This window comes from Equus asinus, chromosome 27, assembly GCF_041296235.1.
Source record: "Equus asinus isolate D_3611 breed Donkey chromosome 27, EquAss-T2T_v2, whole genome shotgun sequence".
Classification (NCBI taxonomy): domain Eukaryota; kingdom Metazoa; phylum Chordata; class Mammalia; order Perissodactyla; family Equidae; genus Equus; species Equus asinus.
Window position 1 is genome coordinate 5371997 of NC_091816.1, and position 20503 is coordinate 5392499.

The 20503-nt window shown below is 37.3% G+C and overlaps 1 protein-coding gene across 1 annotated transcript in view; it reads left to right on the forward strand.

The window, feature by feature from the left end:
• LOC106832509 (disintegrin and metalloproteinase domain-containing protein 18-like) overlaps nt 1-20503 on the forward strand; it is a 187463-nt gene that overhangs the window by 59240 nt on the left and 107720 nt on the right. The window contains exons 13-14 of the mRNA XM_070499714.1: nt 862-1060; nt 4789-4894. Coding sequence (XP_070355815.1) covers nt 862-1060; nt 4789-4894 — 305 coding nt within the window. The remainder of the gene's footprint in view (nt 1-861; nt 1061-4788; nt 4895-20503) is intronic.

Below are 20503 nucleotides of genomic sequence, written 5' to 3' on the forward strand. Positions count from 1 at the left end.
CATCACTTTTAAGGTGCCACTTCATTTATTACTCCTCTTGTCTCAATCTATTAAGTATTAATTCAATCAAACTGGATTGTCAAGTGTGTGTGTATGTGTGTGTGTTACTTCAATACATATAAAGGGCCAGCCTTTGGGCGTGGTGAACTTCACCACAGAAGGCAATGGATGGCCAATTTAGTCAGCAGACCATAAAAATGTGACAATCACTGTACTTTATCTGAGCTATGTAAGGAGGCCTTTCTGCTCTCGGATAACAATAAATATAATGATGACGATTATGATGACCATGATGATAGCTATTACGTACATTGTTCACCATGTGTTGCTCTAGGCACATTTACAATAATTCAGTTTAATACTAAAAAGAACTCAATGAGAGAATGATCAGTATCCAAAGTTTACAAATGAAGAAACTGCAAAACAGAGAGATTATGTGTCTCACCCACACATAAGCTAGTAAAAGTCCAAGCAAGAGATTGAAACCAGGCAGTTTGGCTCGTGGGTAGAACGGAAAGTTACAGGCAATGTTCCTTCGATTTTGAGGAACAGATGTATTTAATCTGTTTAATCGTCCTCCAAATGCTGATTGAGTCATGTGGCCTCCCAATGTAGAACAGAAAGCAGTTGCAAACCCTCTGTCAGAAGGGATCCTTTAATGTCTTTGAGACAGTTACTTTTCTTCAGGCTTCTTAATGAATACTGTTCCTAATTTTTCCTTCAGAGAGCTCACAGCCATGGGAACTCTGTGATTCCCTTAAGTATCAATAATCAGGCACATTTTATTTAGTAAATCTCTTCAGTAAGTAATTGAGGATAGTCATTCACAGAACCTGATTTTCTTTTGCTTTTTCCTCCTAGATATCAGTAGCCGGCACTCCATGTAGAAAAAGTATTGATCAAGAGTGTGATTTTACAGAGTACTGCAATGGAACTTCTAGTAATTGTGTTCCTGATACTTATGCATTGAATGGCCAGTTGTGCAGGTTTGGAACTGCATATTGTTATAATGGACAATGCCAGACTACTGATAACCAGTGTGCCCAGATATTTGGAAAAGGTATTCATCTCTCTTTTATATGTCTTTTTACTTAAATTTGGATCCCTCAAGTGGATATAATACATATTACACAACTCTAGAAGTGGAAGAACCTGAATCACAAGCTCAGTAAAGATTAAATTTGAACTAAGAAGCTTAGTTTTGTAGGAGTGTTTGAGATTTTCCAGGAGAGCGTTCTACATTCCTTTTCTCATGGTTTGATTTTTGGTTTTGGTAGTTAGCTACCTGTGCAAAAATCCAAGTCTATGGCTCACAATTTATGTGCAGATTGGAATGGCAAGTCAGCAGATTCTGAAATTTTACTTAATTTTCTTTTACTTCACAGATTTATGATCTAATTTTAATGACACAGAATTTAAAAGTTCAGAGTGAATTTCGTTTAGGTATAATCATATTTCCTCACTGAGGGACTGCTGGGATAACAGGAGTCATAAGCCACTGATTAAAATGGATTTTTATGTTTTGCTTTTTAAACAGTTTTGGGGAGTAATTCAAATAGTACTCATGCATATATGCTTGCTTTTAGGCAGAAATTATTCATAATTCCTTGACATGACTTTGTATTTTTATAAGAATTAAATAAAATTTGAATAGATCAAAATTACTCAGTGAAATGCATTCAAATATAATCCTTTGCTAATTGAGGAAAGGTAATATAAAAGAAATTTCAGTTATTTGTCCAGCAGTATATGAGTATAGTTTGTGCCAAATGACGTGGTATGTGGTTCATATTGTCTTCCTAATTATTTGAAACTTGTTGTTGATAACAATTTTCAGATTGGGTGATTTAACCAAAATTCGCCCAGAGCTGCAGAGCTATGATCTTCTAGATCATGGGTCAGGGCTGTGTTTTCAGGATGCTACTTCTTATTTGGTTGTTTCTTTGTTTTTCTTTTTCAATGCTCATTTGTATTTAAAAATATTATTTGTAACATTTGATCAAGGTTTAATACATCATTTAAAAATAACATTAATTAATACTCTCTGTAAGATCTGTTAAGGAGAATCTAGGACATACATCTTTTTTTAATTAAGTAAATCTTTGTCCCAGAATTGAGATACTTGACATTTGACATCCTTTTGAGTTGTAATTAAAACAAAGATATTTAGGTAAGACTTAATCTCCTGTAATATATGCTCTAGTATCCCTACAGAACCAGATGGGTGAAAATTTGATCTTTTGATTCAGGTCATTCATTCATTCATTCATTCCTCTTTTATTTATTTATTTGGCTCTGGAGCAGGTGTTTTTTTTCTTGTTCTTATGTTACCCCAAAACTATAGGGCAAAAGGCTGTTTTTATGGTGGTTTACTACATGAGACATATGAATTAACAAATAGTTGCTTAAATTTTGCATTATTTCTCTAAGTATATTTAAACTTTTAAAGCAACTGTAGAAGTTTAATCTGATTAATCATATTTGTCCATTAAAAACTATATGCTGAGTGTGTATGTGCGCAGATCTGATACTATTCAACAAGATAGACACAGTCACATCGTTATTGTACTCAAGGAGCTTATGATCAAGACACAAAGACAGTAAATACATAAACACAAAAGAAATATAAAACCTGTAATTGTGATAAGTGCAGTTAGTGGAAAGAAAATAGAATGCTGAAAGAAAAATGAGGTGTAGCAGACAAGGAAAATACTTCCAGCTGTCATCAGATAGTCTCCACCTGTCAGCTCACTCCTTCAGAATTCGTCTCAACCACATGGAGATATCTCACCCAAGGGCACACCCTTCCCAGGGCAGCATATATCCAATGATTAATTGAAGTGGATTATAAACGCCTGCCCATTTTGGCCCAATCAGGCACAGTTTATACTGTGGCAGGATATTTCTGCTCCACGGCCACTCATGGGGTTGGTCAAGTCTTTGTTGAGTTTCTGTCTCAGTTTAACTTCTCTGCTCCCTCCTGTTTCTTCGTTCTCACTTCTGGATATTCTGATCACTAATAAATAGCTTGCATGTCATACTTCATCTAGATGCTGGCTTCTAGAGGCTCCAACTGCTAAGAGTTGGTACTGAGAATGGTGTGAAAAAACAACCTATAAGCTAAATTTTCAGAACTAAATCACTTGCTGCCAGTCTGTCAATAAGCACCCTATCACTGGTAAAATTGATAATACACTCACTGAGTGAACTGGGATGGTATACTAGTGAAAGAGAATGCATTAACTGATACAATTGAAATGTACAGAGGAAGTAGAAACTATAAGGATGTGGGATTGGATGGCAATTACTAAGGAGCATTGAAATCTAGGAAAAGATAACAAAGAGGTGTGCATTTGAAATCAAAGTATGAGCTGGAATGACCCCACTCCACTTTAACTTATAAAGAGGCTTTCATCTCTTGAAATAGGAAATTAGAGAAAGATGAGGCCTTAATTATCAAGTTGAAGGAACACCAGAGAAGGTTACATTCTCAATCAAGTCTGTTTTGCCAGGGTTAAGGTTCTGGCTGGGAAAAGAGCAGGGCTTGTACTCAGGATAGGAACAGTTGAAAATATGTACCCCCACCCCCAAATTTTGAGTCTGTAGGCTTTTCTGAAACTTCTGAATCTATAGAATGGTACAGACCTGTCCTGTCACACCACCAACTGCTCCCAATTAAGAATGGCATAAGTATGTTACCCTTGCTTGAAGATAATGCAGAAGCCTGTAACTCATAATATAAATTGTGTCCCCATTAGGATCTTCCCACTACCCCTCCTGGGCACTAGCTGAAAATACAGTTAAAGCACAGAAAGGAGATGCTGTAACTTTTAAGGGAATAAAAGAAGTTTACCCAAATGGCGCTGTACGTCCTAGCTAGCATTTACTACCAGAATCAAGGGAGCAAACATGGAACTGGATTGTGAGCATGCTTGATCATAACTGGATAGAATATAAGATTAGCAGGAAAGAGCTTATTGTTTTGGGGGCACTCTCCAAAGATATAGGATTTAACATCATGGCAAGGATCCTACAAGACAGTAAAAATTTCCACTGGGATTGTTTCCAGAAGCATGGGAAAAAACATGATGGCCTACTCTAAGGGAGGTTTAAATGACAGAATTGCCGTAACAGATATTGGAGGAAAGGAAGAAAAGACTCAGGGAAGTAGATATACTGTAATGCACATACTATGTATGTAAGGCCAAATAATTCCCAACTGGAAGGTCCAAGGCCATAGGGAATGTGCTGATGAGAGGGGTAGCAGAATCAATATGTTCTGATGAGAGGGGTACCACAAGGAGGGGTAGCAATTTGTTTTTTAGGAAGATTAGCCCTGAGCTAACTGCCACCAATCCTCCTCCTTTTGCTGAGGAAGACTGGCCCTGAGCTAACATCCACGCCCATGTTCCTCTACGTTTTTATATGTGGGACGCCTGCCACATCATGGCCTGTCAAGCAGTGTCATGTCCACACCCAGGATCCAAACTGGCAAACCCTGGGCTGCTGAAGCAGAATGTGCACACTTAACTGCTGCGCCACTGGGCCAGCCCCCAGCAAATCGTTTTTAACAGTAATATAATTTACTACAATAGATATAATCTTTTTCTGTTTTCTGTTAAACAATAGTCTCTTTCTACTTGTATTGACAAGGTACACACAGAAAAAAAAACATGATCAAGATCATGACATTTTTGTTTATGCAATAAGAGTGTCATTAGCTTTTATGGATAAAAATTTTAATTTTTACTAAGAATAATAATTTAACAGATGTATTTGCATTTTAAGGTGCTCAAGGTGCTCCATTTGCCTGTTTTGAAGAAGTTAATTCTCTGCGTGATAGATTTGGAAACAGTGGTTTTAAAAATTCACAACCATTACCTTGTGAACAGAAGTATGTATACAGAAATGATTGTTTCATTGAGTCATAAAAATTATATATTTCTAGTCAAGAGATGCTAAATAATAATGGACAGTAAATTGTATGTTAGAATATTTTCAAATAGCAGTGTATGTATTTTCCCTCTATGCAATTCAGCTTCTGTGTCTTCATTTCTCCCCTTATGTTCTAATAATGAGACTAAACTGAAAGAAAACTGATGTTTATTTCCAGAAGTAGGAATGGGCATAAACTTCCCCCAATTAGAAACTTATGCTTTATATTGAGAATTAAAATTGAGGTTTTTTTTTTCTCTTTTTTCTTTTTTTTTTTTTTTTTTGCTGAGGAAGATTCACTATGAGCTAATATTCATTGCCAATCTTCCTCTATTTTTATGTGGGTCATTGCCACAGCATGGCCATTGATGAGTGGTGTGGCTCTGCACCCGGGAACTGAACGCAGGCCACCAAAGTGTCATGTGCTGAACTTAACCACTATGCCATGGGGCTGGCCTCTACTATTGAGTTTTTTATTAAGTTGATAAATGATAATAATCCTAAAGAAAGTGCTTTGATTTTTAAGATGTAGGATTGTCAAGAGGAGCAAAGTTTTCCTTGTCATTTTTGTTGTTTGTTTCCAAAACAATGATATGCAAAGCATGGCAGTACCTGTCAATAGCTAAATTTGGAGTGCTAGAATATTGTTTTACTATAAGCCATAAATAAAAGGATTCATAAAACTGAATAAAGGAAGTGCTGATCCTGTAACAAATGCTTCTTGAATTTCAAAGGGAATATTGAAATTAAAAGAATCACAAAAATCGTAACAGGTAGGAGGTTGACCAAGATGACAACATAGGAGGCTCCTGAATTCTCATCCTCCCACAGACATGCTGAATGTTCAGGTACACATGGGGCAATTATCTCTGAACAAAATCCAGAAAATAGCTGAGCAACTCCTGCACATTAGGTAAATGAGAAAATAACCATACTGAAACAGGTAGATACACACTCTATACCATAAACCCCACCCCCTGGCACAGCACCATACAATTAGGAGGAAACTCCCAGCTTCTCCCTGAGGAGAAAAGAGTTTAGACCCCACATTTAGTGCCCCAATGTTTAAGACATCCACTTGAAGGACAGGATCACAAAACACCTAGTTCTGAAACCCAGTGAGGCTTGCATCCACGAGACCCACAAGACTATAGCAAACAAAGGAATGAGTGTTAATGGGAGTGTAAGCACATGCTGTGGATATCCCCCCAGGACTCACTGTAGAAGGAGGAGGCAAAACACCTACCTTTCAGTCTTTCCATGAAAGGGGTCCATCTGCATACTTAGAAAACTGCCACCTGAGGGTCAGGCTTCTAATTTAGCACACATCTGGAGACTGACTGTAACTCTCCCCAGGGACTCAGGAAAGTGGTGGACACCTTCCCCCTCATTTCCTTGTAGTCTACTCTAACTCATCAGTATCTCCCTGCAAGGAACTTGCACACATGTCTGTGCTCCAGCTTTTGCACTGCTGCCCAAGGAACAGGTCCTCAGACCACCTGGCTCTGATAGTCACAGGGACTTCCATTCACATGTCCCACAGGTCTGCAGCAAACACAGAAGGAGCTCTTAAATGGCGATCCCCCTAAAGCTCAGCATATAGGGAGCAGACTAAAATACCTATCTCCCAGGCTTTCCCTGAAAGGGATCCATATGCATACTTTAAAAGTTCTTGACAAGGATCAGCCTTCTAATTTAGAATGCATCTAGGGGCTGGCTTTAATGCTTCCAAGTGACCTGGGAAGCCATCAGCTTTTTCCCCTCACTGTCTCTCCATAACCTGCTTCAAGTCATCAGTATCTCCTGAAAGGAGCTTATACATGTTTGTACCATAGCTTTTTCAGCTGCTACCCAAGGAACAGGTTCCCAAGCCACCTGGATCTAATAGCTAATGGGACTTCCATTCATTAGTCCTACCAGACTGTAGCAAAAAAGAATTTCTTAACAGACACAGAAGTATCCTTCCATCCCCACCCTGCGGCTATACACCCAGGCCCAGCTCAGAGGAAGCAGGCAAAAATGCCCATCTCCCAGCTGCTGCCTGAGGATTCTGGTTCCAATCAGACAACTTCTAGGGGCTGAATGCAATCCTCCCCTTTGGAACACTGATGGATCTTGGCACACACTCAACTACTGGGAGCAACCAAGAACAAATAAGGCATCTGGGACAATCACAAAGTTTCAGAGGCAAACTGGAACTCAGGCCAGGCTGATTGATAAGGTTTGCCTGCTAAATGAGCCCACTCTGTCAAGACTGGGAGAGGTGGCTCTTTTATCTAATGCACAAAAACCAAGACAGAAATCAAGGAAAATGAAGAAATATAGGAATATGTCCCAAACGAAATAAGCTATCTCCAGAAACAGATCTTAATGAAGTGGAGATAAGTGATTTACTTGATAGAGAGATAAAAATAACGGTCATAAAGATGTTTACTGAGGTTAGGCGAGCAATGCACAAACAAATTGAGAATTTCAACTGAGCGATAGAAAATATAGAAAGTTCCAAACAGAAATTACAAAGTATACAAGAATACAATAACTGAACTGAAAAATTCAACAGAGCTGTTCAATAGCAAACTAGCTCAACAGGAAGAAAGGATAATGAATTAGGAGACGGGGCAGTAAAATTCATCCAATCAGAAAGCAAGATACGAAAGATGAAGAGTGAAGACAGTTTAAGGGACTTATGGAACACCATCAAACATAGCAGTATATGCATTATAGGTGTACTAGAATGAGAAGAGAGAGAGAAAAGGTAAGAAAAGTTATTCAAAGAAATAATGCCTGAAAACTTCCCTAACCTAGAGAAAGAAACTGACATCCATATCCAGGAAGCCCAGGGAGAAGCAAATAAGATGAATCCAAAGTCATCCAAACCAAATCACATTAAAATTAAATTGTCAACGGTTAAAGACAAGGAGAGAATCCTAAAAGCAACAAGAGAAAAGCAACTTGTTATGTACAAGAGAACCCCCATAAAAGTATCAGTAGGTTTTTCAGCAGAAACTTTGCAGGCCAGAGGGGAGTGGGATGATATATTCAAAGTGCTGAAAGAGAAAAACTGCCAACCAAGAATACTATACCTAGCAAACTTATCCTTCAAAATTTAAGGACAGATAAAGAGTTTTCCAGACGAGCAAAAGCTGAAGAATTCATCACCATTAGACTTGCCTTATGAAAAATGTTAAAGGGAGTTCTCCAAGCTGAAATGAATGGATGCTAATTAGAAACAGGAAAACATACGAAAGTATAAAACCCACTGCAAATAGTAAAAATATAGTTAAATTCAGAATACTCTAACGTTGTGAGGGTGGTAGGAAAATCATTTATAACTCCAGTATGAAGATTAAAAGACAAAAGTATTAAAAATGACTATTAACTACAATAATGTGTTAGTTGATACACAATGTAAAAAATTGTAACTTGTGGCATCAAAAACATAAATGTGTGAGGGGAGTGTAAAAATGTAGAGCTTTGTGTTCAAAGTTACATTGTTAACTTAATTTAGATTGTGTAAATATAAGATGTTTTATGTAAGCCTCATTGTAAATGCAAAGCAAAAACTTAACATAGATACAAAGAAGATAAAGAGAATGGAATCAAAGCATGACACTACAGAAAATCATCAAATTTCAAAAGATGATAGCAACAGAGGAAAAGGAACAAAGGAATGACAACCAGCCAAGAAACAATTAACACAATTGCAATATTAAGTCTATACTTATCAAAAATTACTTTAAATGTAAGTGTTCTATATTCTCAAATCAACAGATATAGAGTGGCTGGATGGATAATAAAACGAGACTCAACTATATGCTGCCTAAAAGAGGCTCATTTCAGCTTTACAACACATGTAAAGTGAGGGAAGGAAAAAGACAGTGCAAATATGTAAATGGGAATCAAAAGAAAGCACAGGCAGTTATATGAGACAAAACAGATTTTAAACCATAGACTGTAAAGAGAGACAAAGAAGATCATTATATAATGATAATAAGGTCAAATTAAGGAATATAACATGAGTAAATATTTATGTACCAACTTAAGAGCACCAAAGTATATAAAGAAAACATATAAACAGATATGAAAGGAGAAACATACAGCAATAAATAATGATAAGTGACTTTAATTCCCTACTTTCAACAATGGATAGATCATCCAGACAGAAAATCAATAAGAAGACATTGGCCTTAAACTATGAGTTAAGACCAGATGGACTTAACAGACATTTATGAAACATCCCATCCAATAACAACAGAACACATTCTTCTCAAGAGCACATGGAACATTCTGCAGGTGATCATATCGTAGGCCACAAAACAAGTCTTAGTAAATTTAAGAAGACCAAAGTCATATCAAGCATCTTTTCAAACCATTATGATATGAAACTAGAAATCAACTACAAGAAAATTGGAAAATTTACAAATATTTGGAGATTAATCAATATGCTACCAAACAATCAATGGGTCATAGAAGAAATAAGAAGAGAAATCAAAAAATATCTTGAAACAAATGAAAATGGATACCATACCAAAATGGATACATACCAAAACTTTTGATTTAGCAAAAATGGTTCTAAAAGGAGAGTTCATAGTGATAAATTCCTATATTAAAAAGAAGAAATAGGGGCTGGCCCCGTGGCCGAACGGTTAAGTTCACGCGCTCCGCTGCAGGCGGCCCAGTGTTTCATTGGTTCGAATCCTGGGCGCGGACATGGCGCTGCTCATCAAACCACACTGAGGCAGTGTCCCACATACCACAACTAGAAGAACCCACAACGAAGAATATACAACTATGTACCGGGGGCTTTGGGGAGAAAAAGGAAAAAATAAAATCTTTAAAAAAAAAAAAAGAAGAAATATTTCAAATAAACAACCTAATTTACACCTCAAGGACTAGGAAAGAAAGAATAAACTGAGCATAACATTAGTATAAGGAAGGAAATAACATAGAGTGGAAATAAATGAAATTGAGACTAAAAAGACAAAAGAAAAGATCAATGAAACTGAGTTGGTGTTTTGAAAAGAAAAAATTGACAAACTTTTAGCTAAACTTACCAAGAAAAACGAGATGGACTCAAATAGCTATAGTCAGAAATGAAAGAGGAGACATTATAACTTATATCAGAGAGATACAAAGGATCATAAGAAGTAACTATGAGAATTTATATACCAACAAATTGGATAAAGTAGAAGAAATGCATAAATACCTAGAAACATGCAATCTACCAGGACTGAGTCATGAAGAAATAGAAAATCTGAACAGACCAATAACAAATAAGGAGATTGAATGAGTAATCAAAAACCTCTCAACAAACAGAAGTCCAAGACCACATGGCATCACTGGTGAATTCTACCAAATATTTAAAGAAGAATTAATAACAATCTTTCTCAAAATCTTACAAAAATTAGAAGAGGAGAGAACACTTCCAAACTCATTTTACAAGGCTAACATTACCCTAATACCAATGCCAGGTAAGGACATTACAAAAAGACAAATAACAAGCCATCATCCTTGATGAACATAGATGCAAAAATCCTCAACAAAATATTAGCAAACTGAATGCAACAGTACGTTAAAAGGATCATATACCGTGATGAAGTGGTATTTATTACAAGGATGAGGGATGGTTCAACATCTGCAAATCAATCGAAATGAAGGATAAACACCATACACAGAATCTCAATAGGTGCTCAAGAAGCACTTGACAAAATCCAACATCCTTTCACTATAAAAACTCTCAACATATTAGTAGAGAAGTATCTTAACATAATAAAGGTCATATATGACAAAACACAGCTAACATCATATTTAATGGTAACAACTGAAAGTTTTTCCTCTAAGAACAAGAGCAAGAAAAGGATGCCTTCTCTTGTCACTTCTATTCAATATAACACTGCAAGACCCAGCCACAGCAATTAGATAAGAAAAAGAAATAAAAGGCATCCAAATCAGAAAGAAAGAAGTAAAACTGTCTTTGTTGCAGATGATATGATCTTATATGTGAAAAACCCTAGAGACTCTACCAAAAACTGTTAGAACTAGTGAAAAAATTCAGTCAAGTTGCAGAATACAATTTCAGTATACAAAAATGAGTAGAATTACTGCACATTAACAATGAACTATTGGAAAGAAAAATTAATAAAACAATCCAACTTACAATAACATCAAAAAGGGACATCTCCTCAAGATGGCACTGTGAGCAGACATTGAACTCACCTCCTCCCATGAACACAACCAGGTTACAACAATTTTTGGAAGAATTACCCAGGATTGAAAACTTAAAACTGGATGAAAAGAACCCCCATGACAAGGGACAGTCCTAAGGAAGGCAGAAGAGGCAGAAATTCCTGCTGGAGAAGAAAAAAACCAGGTTTGGGAGCAGCGGACTTCCCAGCTGGCCAGGGGGGGAGCCATCCTAAGGTACTCAGCCCTCCCTGGAGAAGTGAGGTCTGGAGTGGGGGTGATACTGCTATAAGCATCCTTGGGACTCAGCCCAACTGAGACGGGGGGAGGCTTACTGTCTGGCTTTGCTGGCTATTAACTGTAGTGAGGACACCCACAGAAAAGCTATTGCCTGAAAGCCAAAAAGAACTGGGTCTTAAAGGGCCCACACACAAACTTATTCACTACAACAACCTAAAATCACCAGAGAGAAGGTTGACAGTCCTTTGGTGAAATGAGACTCACCTGGTGGGTTCTGGGGGCATCTTGGTGAGAGGAGGGACCTCTCCGGAGACTGAGACATTGGTAGGGGCCATTTTTCTGAGCTGGTTCGGGCATGCTGACACGGACCCCAGTGACGGCCACTGAGGTTCATCTCTTGGCCTGTTAGCCCAGGGGTCTGCCACACCCACTAGAGCACAGACTTAATCCAGTCAAGCCAGGGCAGGCAACCCGCCCTAGGGACTGCCCCCACCTAACAGCAAGCCCTCAGGCTACTTTTCAGCCTGCATTGACTGGGTGCCTTGATCCTCTACAGGCAGCCAAGGGTGTCTGCCTCTGGGGGGCCAGGGCCTGTGTGAGGAGCAGGTGAACTGTGGGGGGCATTTGGGAAGAGGTAGTGTCCTCTGCAGTGTGGCATTTGGGTACACTCCAGGGGGTTGAGAAGAATGCACGGACCAGGACTGTGTTGACGGTGTATGTGGTCCTGTGGGGGGTGAGGCTTAACAGCGGCAGAGGACTTGTGCTTCAAAAATAGCCATAAAAAGGATCACCCCACCTTCCAAAGCCTGAAACAATTGAGTGCCCCCATGCCCAGGGCTACCCCCCTAAGCTGCACTCCTAACAGAACTGACAACTGCCTTGTTGGCCTGAGGCCTATCACAACTGTAAGCCCCTGTGCCTAGCAACCAACTACAACACAGCCTACCAACACAATTAAGAGGACAACTGCAATAAGGGTGTGCTGATAGACTTTGTAACCAACAGAGCTGAGGCTCCCCAAACCAGATTTACAAACAGCTGGCCAAGGAAGGAAAGATCAGACTCCCTGGGTGCCTGCAGTGGAAGCAACCCTGCCACAGCAGAAGGACACAAGTATCCCACAAAGGGGTCACTCCTGGTTCTTATGGACTGGTGAGGAGAGGGAAGCACACTGCTGGGCCTCATAAGGCATCTCATACATAAGGCCACTTCTCCAAGCTCAGCAGACATAGCCGACTCACCTAAAACAAAGAAAATAGCACTGAGAAAGAGGCATAATGAAGAGGCAAAGGAATACTTTCCAAGCAAGGGAACAGGACAAAACCCCAGAAAAAGGACTAAATGAAACAGAAACTAGCGACCTACTCGACAAAGAATTCAAACAAAATATCATGAGGATGCTCACAGATATGCGGAGAAGAATGGATGAACACAGTGAGCACATCAGCAAAGAACTGGAAGATATTTAAAAAAATCAGAAATGAAGAATACAATACTCGAAATGAGAAATTCACTAGAGGGACTCAATAGCAGAGTAGAGGAAGCAGAAGAACGGATCAGCGAGCTAGATGAAAGACTAGAGGAAATCACCCAAGCAGAACAGAAAAGAGAAAAAAGAATTAGACAGTATGAGAACAGTGCAAGGGAACTCTGGGAAAATATCAAGCATGATAACATTTGGATTATAGGCGTCCCAGGATGAGAAGAGAGAGACAAAGGGGCAGAAAATTTATTTGTAGAAATAATAGATGAAAATTTTCCTAACCTGAGGAAGGAAACAGACATCCAAGTTCAGGAAGCACAGAGAGCTCCAAACAAGAGAAGCCCAAAGAGGCCCATACAAAGACATATTATAATCAAAATGTCCAAAATTAAACACAAAGAGAGAATCCTAAAAGCAGCAAGAGAAAGGCCACAAGTGACATATAAAGGGAAGCCCATCAGGCTGTCAGTGGACTTCTCAGTTGAGGCCCTACAGGCGAGAAGAGAATGGCATGACATACTTAAAGTGCTAAAAGGAAAAAACCTACAGCCAAGAATAGTCTATCCATCAAGGTTGTCATTCAGAATGGAAGGAGAGATAAAGAGCTTCCCAGACAAGCAAAGATTAAAGGACTTTATCACCAAGAAACCAGTTCTGCCAGAAATGCTGAATGGACTTATTTAAGTGGAAAAGCAATGACCACAAATAGAGATAAAAAGAAAACAATTATTAAAAAACACAAAACAACAACAACAACAACAAAAAGGCAGGAAAATCACTTGTAAGGTAAAAATAGAGTAAAGGCAGCAGATCAACTACCTGTGAAAATAATATGAAGAGTAAAAGACACATACTAAAATCACCATGAAAAAGTGAAAAAGTACAACTTTTAGAAATAGGTCAAGCTAAAGAGTCGTTCTACTCAATATAAACTGTTATATGCATGGTATATTAAATAGGATCCTCATGGTAACCACAAATCAGAAACCTATAACAAGCAGGAAAAAAAGTAAGACAAAAGAAATCAAACATATTACTAAAGATAGCCATCAAATCACGAGGGAAGAGAGCAAGAGAAAAAGAAAGGAACAGAGAAGAACCACTAAAACACCCAGAAAAAAAAGTGACAAAATGGCAATAAATACATATTTATCTATAGCTACTTTAAATGTCAATGGACTAAATGCTCCAATGAAATGCCATAGGGTGACCAATTGGATAAAAAAACAAGACCTATTTATATGCTGCATACAAGAGACACACTTCAGACCTACAGACACTCACAAACTTAAAGTGAAAGGATGGAAAAAGATATTCCATGCAAATGGCAAAGAAAAGAAACCGGGGGTAGCAATACTTATATCAGACAAAATAGACTTTAAATCAAAAACTGTAATAAGAGACAAAGACAGTCACTACATAATGATAAAGGGAACAATCCAACAAGAAGATATAACACTTGTAAATATCTATGCACCCAACATAGAAGCACCTAAATATATAAAGCAATTATTAGCAGACGTAAGAGGAGAAATAGACAGTCACACAATAACAGTAGGGGACTTTAACACCCCAATTACACCAATGGATAGATCATCCAAACAGAAGATCAATATGGAAACACTGGCCTTAAAGGACACATTAGACCAGATGGACTTAGTAGATATATACAGAACACTCCATCCAAAACCCACAGTATACACATTCTTTTCAAATGCCCATGGAACATTCTCCAGAATTGATCACATATTAGGCCACAAAACAAGTCTCAATAAATTTAAGAAGATCGAAATAATACCATCTATCTTTTCTGACCACAAAGGTATGAAACTGGAAATCAACTAAGAAAGAAAACCAGAAAAGCCACAAAAATGTGGAGACAGAACAAAATGCTACTGAAAATTGATTGGGTCAATGAAGAAATCAAAGAAGAAATAAAAAAATTTCTGGAGACAAATGAAAATGAAAAGACGACATGCCAAAATCTGAGGGATACAGCAAAAGCTATTCTATGAGGGAAGTTTATAGCAATTCAGGCCTACCTCAACAAAGAAGAAAAATCCCAAATAGAAAACTAAAAGGGCACCTAAAGGTACTGGAAAAAGAACAACAAACCAAGCCCGAAATCAGCAGAAGGAAGGAAATAATAAAAATCAGAGCAGAAATCAATGAAGTGGAGACTAAAAAAAAATGGAAAAAATTAATGAAACCAACAGCTGGTTCTTCAAAAAGATAAACGAAATTGACAAATCCTTAGCCAGACTCACCAAGAAAAAAAGAGAAAAGGCTCAAATAAAATCAGAAACGAAAGAGGAGAGATTACAACAGCCACCTCAGAAATACAAAAGATACTAAGAGAATACTATGAAAAGCTATATGCCAAAATTGGATAATCTAGAAGAAATGGAGAAATTCTTAGAAACATACAAACTTCCAAAACTGGACCAAGAAGATGTAGAAAATTTGAATAGACCGATCACCAGAAAGGAGATCGAAACAGCAATCAACAACCTCCCAAAAAATAAAAGTCCAGGACCAGATGGCTTCCCTGGTGAATTCTACCAAACATTCAAAGAAGACTTCCTACCTATCCTTCTCAAACTCTTCCAAAAAATTGAAAGGAGGGGAGGCTTCCTAACTCCTTTTACAAAGCCAACATTATTCTGATGCCAAAACCAGACAAGGACAACACAAAAAAAGAAAATTACAGGCCAATATCACTGATGAACATCAATGCAAAAATCCTCAGCAAAATACTAGCAATTTGAATACAACAATACATTAAAAAATTCATACATCATGATCAAGTGGGTTTCATTCCAGGAATGCAGGGATGGTTCAACATCCTCAAATCTATCAACGTGATACACCACATTAACAAAATGAAGAACAAAAATCACATGGTCATCTCAATAGATGCAGAGAAAGCATTTGACAAGATACAGCATCCATTTATGATAAAAAATCTAAATAAAATGGGTATAGAAAGAAAATATTGCAACATAGAAAAGGCCATATATGACAAATCCTCAGCAAATATCATTCTCAATGGAGAAAAACTGAAAGCTATCCCTCTAAGAACAGGAACCAGACAAGGATGACCACTGTCACCACTCTTATTTAACATTGTATTGGAAGTCCTAGCCAGAGCAATCAGGCAAGAAAAAGAAATCAAAGGGATCCACACTGGAAAAGAAGAAGTGAAACTGTCACTCTTTGCAGATGACATGATTTTATATCTAGAAAACCCTAAAGAGTCCACTAAAAGACTTTTAGAAATAATAAACGAATACAGTCAAGTTGCAGGATACAAAATCAATGTACAAAAATCGGTTGCGTTTCTATACACTAACAACGAAGTAGCAGAAAGAGAAATTAAGAATACAATCCCGTTTACAATTGCAACAAAAAGAAAAAAATACCTAGGAATAAACTTAACCAAAGAGGTGAAAGATCTGTACACCAAAAACTATAAAACATTGTTGAAAGAAATGGAAAGATATTCCGTGTTCTTGGATTGGAAGAGTTAACATCGTTAGAATGTCCATACTTCCTAAAGCAATCTATAGATTCAATGCAATCTCTATCAAAGTTCCAACAACATTTTTTACAGAAATAGACCAAAGAATCCTAAAATTTATATGGAACAACAAAAGACCCCAAATAGGCCAGGGATTCCTGAGAAAAAAGAACAAAGCTGGAGGTATCACACTCCCTGATTTCAAATTATAGTACAAAGCCATAGTAACCAAAACAGCATGGTACTGGCAGAAAAACAGACACACAGATCAATGGAACAGAATTGAGAACCCAGAAGTAAACCCACAAGTATATGGACAGCTAATATTTGACAAGGGAGCCAAGAGTATACGATGGAGAAAGGAGAGTCTCTTCAATAAATGGTGCTGGGAAAACCAGACAGGCACATGCAAAAGAATGAAAGTAGACCATTCCCTTACACCATGCACAAAAATCAACTCAAAATGGACTAAAGACTTGAATGTAAGACCCGAAACCATGAGACTTCTAGAAGAAAACACAGGCAGTATGCTCTATGACATCGGTCTGAGCAGCATATTTTCAAGTCTCTTGTCTGACCAGGCAAGGGAAACAAAAGGAAAAATGAACAAATGGGGCTACATCAAACTAAAAAGCTTCTGCACAGCAAAGGAAACCATCAACAAAATGAAAAGACATCCTAACAATTGGGAGAAGATATTTGCAAATCATATATCAGATAAAGGGTTAATATCCAAAATATACAAAGAACTAACAGCTCAACAACAAAAAAACCAACAATCCAACTAGAAAATGGGCAAAAGATCTGAACAGAGATTTCTCCAAAGAAGATATACAGATGGCCAACAGGCATATGAAAAGATGCTCAACATCATTAGCTCTCAGGGAAATGCAAATCAAAACTACAATGAAGTATCACCTCACTCCAGTCAGAATGGCTATAATTAACAAGACAGGAAACAGCAAATGTTGGAGAGGATGTGGAGAGAAGGGAACCCTTGTTCACTGCTGGTGGCAGTGCAAACTGGTGCAGCCACTATGGAAAGCAGTATGGAGTATCCTCAGAAAATTAAGGCTAGATCTACCATATGATCCCACTATTCCACTGCTGTGTATTTGTCCAAAGAACTTGAAAACAAAAGGCATAAAGATACTTACACCCCTATGTTCATTGCAGCATTATACACAATAGCCAAGACATGGAAACAACCTAGCTGCCCATCAAGGGATGAATGGATAAAGAAGATCTGGTATTTATACATGATGAACTACTACTCAGCCATAAGAAAAGACGAAATCCAGCCATTTGTGACAACATGGATGGACCTTGAGGGTATTATGCTGAGTGAAATAAGTCAGAGGGAGGAAGTCAAATACCATATGATCTCACTCATAAGTAGAAGATAAAAACGACCAAAAAAAAACCGCACATAGCATTGGAGATTGGATTGGTGGTTACCATTGGGGAAGGGGGGAGGGGGGAGTGCAAAAAGGGTGATTAGGTTTACATGTGAGGGGATGGACTATAATTAGTTTTCGGGTGGTGAACATGATGTAATGTACACAGAATTCGAAATATGATGCACATCCGAAAAATTAAAAAAAAATAAAAGACAGACAATAAAAAAATAATAACATCAAAAAGAATAAAATACTTGGGAATAAATTTAACCAAGGAAGTGAAAGATGTATACACTGAAAACTATAAGATATTGATAAAAGATATTGAAGAAAAACACAAATAAATGTAAAAATATTCTCTGCTAATGGATTTGAAGAATTAATATTGTTAAAATGTTCATACTATACAAAGCTATATACAGATTCAATGCAATCCCTATCAAAATTCCAATGGCATTTTTCACAGAAATAGAAAAACTATTCTAAAATTGTATGGAGCCATAAAAGACCCAGAATAGCCAAAGCAATACTGAGAAAGAAGAACAAGCTGGAGACATCACACTTCCTGATTTCAAACTATATCACAAAACTGTACTAACCAAAAGAGTATAATATTGGCATAAAAACAGAAACATATCAATGGAATAGAATAGACTATCTAGAAACAAACCCATGCATACATGGTGAATTAATTTTTGACAAAGAGCTAGCGTTATCCAATGGGGAAAGGATAGTCTCCTCAATAAATGGTGTCAAGGAAACTGGATTGCTACTGGAAAAAATTAAAACGTGGCCTCTATTTTATACCATATACATATAAACTCAAAATGGAAAAGTGACTTGAATGTAAGAAATGAAAGTGTAAAACCCCTAGGAGAAAATATAGGGAATAAACTCCTTGACATTGGTCTTGGAAATGATTTTGGGGGTTGGCACAAAAAGCAAAGGAAAAAAACAGACACATAGGAATACAACAAACTAAAAAGCTTCTGCTCAGCAAAGGAAACCATCCACAAACTGAAAAGGCAACCTGTGGAATGGGAGAAAATATTTGCAAACCATGGATTTGATAAGGGGTTAACATCCAAAATACACAGTGGAGTCTTACAACTCAATAGCAAACAAATAACCTTTTAAAAATGGACAAGGGACCTGAATAAACATTTTCCTAAAGAAGATATGCAAATGGCCAACAAGTATGTGAAAAGATGTGCAACATTACTAATCATCACGGAAATGCAAATCAAAACCAAAACGAGCTATTACCTCACCTGTTAAGATAGCTATTATCAAAAAGACAATAGATATCAAAGTCTGGTGAGGATGTGGAGGAAAGAGAACCATTGTACACTCTTTGTGGGAGTATAAACTGGCACAGCTGCTATAGATAACAATATGGAGTTTCATCAGGAAGTTAAAAATAGAACTACCATATGATCCACCAATCCTATTTCTAGCTATATATCCAAGGGAAATAAAATCAGTATCTTGAAGAGATTGCAGCATTATTCATAATAGCCAAGGTATGGAAACAATCTAAGTGTCTATCAGCGAATGAATGGATCAAGAAAATGTGGCATATATGTAACGGAATATTATTCAGCTTTAAAAAAGAAGGCAGTTCTGTCATTTCTGACAACACGATGAACCTGGGGGACAGCGTGCTGAATGAAATAAGCTAGACAGAAAAAGAAAAATACTGAAATGTATCACTTATATGTGGAATCTAAAGCAAAAAAATAAAAAGTCAAACTCATAGAAATGGAGAGTAGAAAAGTGGTTGCCAGTGGGAAATGTGGAGAGGTTGGTAAAAGGATACAAACTTTTAGTTATGAGATACATAAGGTCTGAAGATCTAATGTATAATATGGTGACTATACTTGATAACACTGTATTGTATAACTGAAATTTACTAAAAGAGTAGAACTTAAATGTTTTCACAAACAGAAAAAGATAAATATGTGAAATGATGAATGTGTTAACTTGATGGGGAGATTCTTTCACAATATATATGTATATCAAATCATCATTTTATATTTTAAATATCTTACAATTTTATTTGTCAATTATATTTCAATAAATGTGGAAAAAAATAGTAGCAGATAAGTAAGTTCTGGAGATCTGGTATACAACCTAGTTCTATAGCTAAAAATACGGTGTTGTATACTTAAAATTTGCTAAGAGGGTAGATCTTGTGTTGTGTTCTTACCGCAATAATAATAATAACAATGATGATGATGATGATGATAACAATACAAGGGGCAGGAGGAAAGTTTGAGAAGTGATGGATATGTTTATGTCCTTGATGATGTTGATGGTTTCACCAGTGTGTACTTATCCCCACATTCAGCAAGTTGTATACATTAAATATGAACAGCTTTTCAGTTGTTGATTATACCCTAAAGTGGTTTAAAAAATTGTAACAGAGCCAAATTCAAGAACCAAGGGAGTGGGAAGAGAATGTGAAAACACCCAGATAAGGTCAAGTGATCCAGAGAGATGCAGGACTTTCTTTAATTTCTGAGACATAGTCAGAAAAAATTGCAAAATCCTTGGGTAATCACCACTCTCAGCAAAGTTAAAAAACACTTGGATCCTTTATGGAGATTATAAATGGCTGAAGAAGGTGTTGGGTAGGATTAAGACAGTATCCTCCACCACATGCCTTTACACATGAGTTTATTATGGATTAAGTATGACATGTAAAGGATGCAGAATTTTCCACATACCTCAACACGGGAA